We start from the raw sequence: 6,000 nt of genomic DNA on the forward strand, positions 1-6,000 counted from the left end.
GTTCACAGAGTAGCAGAAGTATAGCTTGCATTACCAAAGCAAAATGGCTGTAGTCCACAAAGAAGAAAACGTTCTAGTGTCCTCTATCTACTGTACAGTTTAATAAATCCTCTTCCAGTGCTAGTATGTGTAGAGTGACTTATCTAATGTCTGTATGTGCAGCACTTATTCCGGGAGCCTGAGAAGAGGCCACCTACTGTTGTTTCAAACACTTTCACTGCCCTGGTCCTGGCACCACTGCTCCTGCTCTTTATCCTGGTAAGTTACTTTATTTTATTTTTTTATTTCCACGACATCTGAGCACTTTACTTCCATACACCATAAACAATAAAGAAACTGGCGTTTGCAACTTTTTTTTTTTTGTATGTGCATGCTAGATTTACCACTTGAAGTTCATTAATGTTAAAGGTCACCTGTCAGCAGATTTGTACCTATGACACTGGCTGACCTGTTACATGTGTATTTGGCAGCTGAAGGCATCTGTGTTGGTCAGCAATGCCCGCATTGCTGAGAAAAATGATGTTTTGTTATATGCAAATTAGACTGTAGGAGCAACGGGGGTGTTGCTGTTACTCCTAGAGGCTCTGCTCTCTCTGCAACTGCTGTGCCTTCTCCACTTTGACGAGGCCAGGCAGTGAAAACATCATCGCTTTGCCCTGCCAATCAAAGTGCAGAGGGCTCTGCAGTTGCAGAGAGAGCTGAGCCTCTAGGTGTAATGGCAATGCCCCCATTGCTCCTAGAGGCTCATTTGCATATATTAAAATTATAATTTTTCTCAGCAATGTGAGCACATATCAACATGGGGCCAACACTGATGTCTTCAGCTGCCAAGCGCAGATGTAACAGGTCAGACAGTGTCATAGGTACATATCTGCTGACAGATGCCCTTTAATATCTTTGTAACAGATGATATTTAACGCACTTTTTTTTTTTTTTTTGCCCCAGTGGGTAAAGATTGGTGTGAATATCTCCAACTTCAGCTTCTCTCCGAGCACACTGGTCTTCCATCTTGGACATGCAGGTATGTTTCTACATGCTCTTCTGGAGGCTTTAGGTAACTGCTGTGCGGTGTATAATTTCCTTGTCCTTTTTATCTTCTAGCTATGCTGGGCCTGATGTATGTTTATTGGACTCAGCTGAACATGTTCCAGACTCTAAAATACTTGGCCATACTGGGAATCGTCACGTTCCTTGCTGGAAACCGCATGCTTGCTCAGAAAGCAGTCAAGAGGTAAAGTAATCATTTTTCTTCTCTTCTCTGGCGGACCAAATGTCGGATACAGATTGCCCAAATCAAAATTAAACGGTCTGCATTTGCTGGAAGATGTGAGAGCGTTTTCCTGTTGCTCTCAGGTGCCTGTAGTCTTGCGCTTAGCACTTATTCTCCAATTCTCATATCTGTAGGGCAGTATTTTCGATCCAAATAATTTGTGCCTTTTATGATCTGATTTCTCTGCTGTAATCTTGTATGTACTCAGAGCTGTCTCTATAACTCCTAGGCTTTTACCTTCTCTTCCACTGCTTCTTTCTCCTTCCTCTCAGGACTGCAGCTGAACAAAGCAGTAGGTTGGCAAAGTATAGAACACTTCGGTAATCTGGGGCCTCCCATGAAGTAAGGCTGCCTTACCAAATCATGTTACCATCTGTCCAGCATGCATGCCAACCATGCTTCATGTGTCTACACATTTCTGACTACCCATTTGCTGCCATGTGATGCATTTCCGCACTTAAAGGGTTTCTGTCACCAGATTTTACCCCAATTAAACTAGCTGACATTCGCAATGTGCTAATGTCAGCTGAACCTAACTAGTCTATTCCTACTTTTATCTATGCCCCCGTTACTCCAGAAATATAACTTTTATAATATGCTAATTAGCCTCTAGGAGCAGGAAGGGGGGGGGGGGCGTTGTCCCTGCTCCTAGAGACCCTATTCTCCCACCTCTGGCCATGCCCTGCTACACTAGATTGACAGGGCCAGGCGGCGTTCACCTCCACAGCCCCTCCCCTCTCTCGTCTCATTAATGGCAGTGGCAGCACAGGGGGAGGGGAGAGACTGCTTCCTTCTTCCCTGTGCTGCTGAGAACAGCGCAATCCATATTCTGATACTAGGCTGTGCAATAGCACAGTCTAGTATCGATAAAAGACAAATCCCGGTATCGTATCGATACTGGGCTAAAAGTTTTAAGTTTGATACCCGAAACAACCCTAGGAAGCCAGCTGCCGGCGAGCGCCCTTCACTCCCTGCACCGAATACTGAACAGAATGGCGCAGGCGCGAGATTTACACAGCAGACAGGGCCGGCAGTAGGAGACCAACGCTGCCTGGCCCTGTCAATCTAGTGTAGCAGGGCGTGGCCAGAGGTGGGAGAACGGAGCCTCTGGGAGCAGGAGCAACCCCCCCTTCCTTTGCACCTAGAGGCTAATTAGCATATTATAAAAGTTATACCGTATTTTTAGCCCTATAAGACGCTCTTCACCCCCCCCCCCCACCAAAAGTGGGGGGAAAATAGCAGTGCGTCTTATGGGGCGAATGCTGCATTTTGCCAAACTGTCAATGATACGCCGCACCGCGATGCCGCGCGGCGGGTGTATCAGCTGAGAGGGAGGAGGGGCTGGGGGCCGGCATCTGCTTTTATAATGACAGCGGGGCCCGTGCAGTGACTGTATTCTACTACACGGGCCCCGCTCACTGTATATACCGTAATCTTATCTATAATTGTGGCATTGTTAATAGTAATCAGCGCCTGTATTACTTACAAAGAGCGCTCGGTAGCAGGGAGGAGGCAGGCCGGGAGAACGGGCGCTGGCAGCATGAGTCACTACGTCACGCGCCTGCGCCGCCCACTTTATGAATGAAGCAGGCGGCGTGGGCGCATGACGTAGTGACTCACGCTGCCAGCACCCGGCCTGCCTCCTCCCTCCTCTCTGCTACCGAGCGCTTGTTGTAAGTAATACAGGCGCTGATTACTATTAACAATGCCACAATTATAGATAAGATTACGGTATATACAGTGAGCGGGGCCCGTGTAGTAGAATATAGTCACTGCACGGGCCCCGCTGTCATTATAAAAGCAGATGCCGGCCCCCAGCCCCTCCTCCCTCTCAGCTGATACACCCGCCGCGCGACCCCCCCCCCCCACCCCCTGTATTGGGGGTCATTCACACTACAGGGACACTGTTATGGAGGGGATCTGTGGATGACACATATGTGTCACCCACAGATTCCCCCCCCCCCCCCCCCATAACAGTGTCACCCACAGATTCCCCCCCCCCATAAGTGTCACCCACAGATTCCCCCCCATAACAGTGTCACCCACAGATTCCCCCCCCCATAACAGTGTCACCCACAGATCCCCCCCCATAACAGTGTCACCCACAGACCACCATTAGTTCAAACCCCACCAAAAGCACACCTTTTTGTTCAAAATATTTTTTTTCTTATTTCCCTCCTCAAAAACCTAGGTGCATCTTATAGGGCGAAAATTGTATTTCTGGAGTAACGAGGGCATAGTTAAAAGTAGGAATAGATTAGTTAGGTTTAGCTGACATGTCAGCTAGTTTAATAGGGTTAATTCTGGTGACAGAAACCTTTTAAGAGGTTCGCTGTATTTGTGTGCGACTTTAATCTTCTCACAGGCAATGAGTGGACTGCGTGTCCTTTGCTTCACTAAAGGCAACCCTACTAACCTCTCCTCCTAACATGTACGCTGCCTGCGTTTCCAGCACAGGATTCATTTTCTGTTACTGTTCATGTGAATCCATAGGAAGTTCTTCAAACAGATTTAACTAGTTCAAGAACAGATCATTCTTCCCTGTTTATGACTGAGCACCCTTTAATTTTTTTCTAATATGCAAGTTTGAAATCTATAAAGTTTCTTGTTCGTTTTTTTTTGCGTCAAATTTATTGTCATTTTATGTTACTAAATAAGTCTTTTTTTCCATTCTTTTTAATAGCACAAATTGCCCTAAAAATACTTTGTTGTGTCTCTTTCCCATTGTGTTGTCTCAGGTGGGGCTGTTTAAAAAATGTTTTTATTTTTTTTCATTCATTTTATTCATAATTTCTTTTATTTTGCACACTTTGCCTCTCTCCGATTATTTCCAATTTCTCCTGTAACTAGAATTGACATATCTGCCCCAGTTACAGGGGCAGCCTCCTGAGATGCCTACAGCCTCCTTAGCACCCTGTGTTCACGTGGTCCCCGGGACTGGAGCAGGAAGCGCTATTACTGCTTGCCAAACAGTTTTTACAAGAAGCTCCTTGAGCGCCGTGTATGCAGCAATCAAAACAGCAAGAACTGGCATAAATCCAGCCAGACGTGGTGCCCACAATAAAACAGTTATGACCTGTCGACAGTGGTCATCTCCTTCCAGTGTTCCACTTCCAGTTTGGTTGTAGTGGATTGGAGAATGTTGGATTGCTAGGCGACTGCATATTGTGTTGTAAATGTAGCCATTAGAGATGAGCTAATTTCATGTTATGAAATTAATTCACTCTTCGTTTGGTGGTAAAAGCAGAATTGCGTTATGAATTCCATTACCACGGACCATAGCGCAATGCTATGACGGAATGCCTTTAGAGGCATTCCATTATTCATTCCGTCATAATAGAAGTCTATAGGCTGCATAACGGATCCGTCCCGTTTCCGTTATGCAGGCCATAGATTTCTATTATGACGGAATTCCGTCATAGAATTGCCTTATGGTCCATGGTAACGGAATCCATAACGCAATTCTGCTTTTACCACCAAACAAACGAATTTCAAAATTTAAAATTCGCTCTCGCTCATTTCTAGTAGCCATACGGGGCCAGGATTTGTTTCAGATTCCATCTGTAATGTAAGGAGAAATAATGAGCTTGACAACCAGGAGCTCCCAATTAGGCAACCTGTTTCCTTTGGACTCTTGAATCTCAGACTTTTCTCATAAAGCAGAAAGGTGTGGACTTCTGATGAGGATCATAGGTTGTCTGTTGTGAGTAGCTATGTCTTGCTGGGCGTGACACGTTTCTCCTATTTATGGCTGACAATCAGGAAATGTGACCAGATATTGATATGTAACATTTATTCTCTTTTTTTTCTACAGGGTAGAAAAATGAAGTAAGAACAGATTTGAAATAAAAAAAGAAACCTCATGATGCCAGCGTCAGTTCATTTGTACACGTTCAAAATTGCAGTCCATTATTTTTTATTTTATTATATTTTTTTTATTTTAATGTGCCCCAAATGTTTCCGCTGCACTGATTGTTACAGTCCCTCCGCTGCCCTTGTCCCCTCTTCCTTGAAACCACTGTGAAATCCATTCCAGACATTGTGTACGCTGACATCATTGTGCCAGAAGCAGGCTGTGAACCAGCGGGTGGCAAGTCAGTTGCCCGGGCATCTTCACACATCTACAGACAGCCAAGTTGGGCTGCCTGGGGATTGGCACCATGTTATTTGGGAGGGGGGCAGTGTGAAGAATGAAATTGGGAGAAGATAAAAAGGGACTTCTGAAATTTTCTTTCCCTGTTGATAATAAATGGAAGGTGAATGGGTCCTGGGTGTTGTGTATTTTCTTAAAAAAATAAAAAGACATATGGATCCTTTAAGAAATAATTAGTGAAAATTCTTCAGCGATTTTTTTTTTTTTTTTTTTTTTTTTTTTTTTTTCTTGACATATTCATGAAAGTCTGATTTTAGATTAATAATCATCCATTCTTACTTACGTTGTCTTCAGCTGTCACAATGCCAATTCAGAACTGGGAGCAGAGATGGTGCTGAACTGTGAGAATTGTCTAAAATTACAGTAACTACACATTTTCTAGAATATTATTAAGGGCTGGGAGCTATTATCTCAGACGTGTGCTTTGAATGCTTGTAACAAGAATTAGTGTTGAACATGTTCGCTGTCTTAAAAGGGTTTAGATGGAACTAAATGCCAGCCCCAAGTGGCTCGCTTATGCTTGGCTATTTCCATAAGTCTGGCCACCTGGGACTGGGGTCCCATCTTGCAATGGAAA

At 44.6% G+C, this 6,000-nt stretch overlaps 1 protein-coding gene across 2 annotated transcripts in view; it reads left to right on the plus strand.

Annotated features, from left to right (window-relative positions):
• RPN2 (ribophorin II) overlaps positions 1 to 5,536 on the plus strand; it is a 36,868-nt gene extending 31,332 nt beyond the window's left edge. Inside the window, exons 14-18 of one of the 2 annotated variants that reach the window (XM_040435044.1) lie at positions 163 to 258; positions 946 to 1,021; positions 1,102 to 1,231; positions 1,543 to 1,612; positions 5,085 to 5,536. In XM_040435044.1, the coding sequence (XP_040290978.1) occupies positions 163 to 258; positions 946 to 1,021; positions 1,102 to 1,231; positions 1,543 to 1,594 (354 nt within the window). In that variant the 3' untranslated portion in view covers positions 1,595 to 1,612; positions 5,085 to 5,536. The remainder of the gene's footprint in view (positions 1 to 162; positions 259 to 945; positions 1,022 to 1,101; positions 1,232 to 1,542; positions 1,613 to 5,084) is intronic. The other variant, XM_040435045.1, reaches the window with a different exon arrangement.
• The last annotated feature ends 464 nt before the right edge of the window (positions 5,537 to 6,000 follow it).

Source organism: Bufo bufo, chromosome 6 (assembly GCF_905171765.1).
Source record: "Bufo bufo chromosome 6, aBufBuf1.1, whole genome shotgun sequence".
NCBI lineage: Eukaryota > Metazoa > Chordata > Amphibia > Anura > Bufonidae > Bufo > Bufo bufo.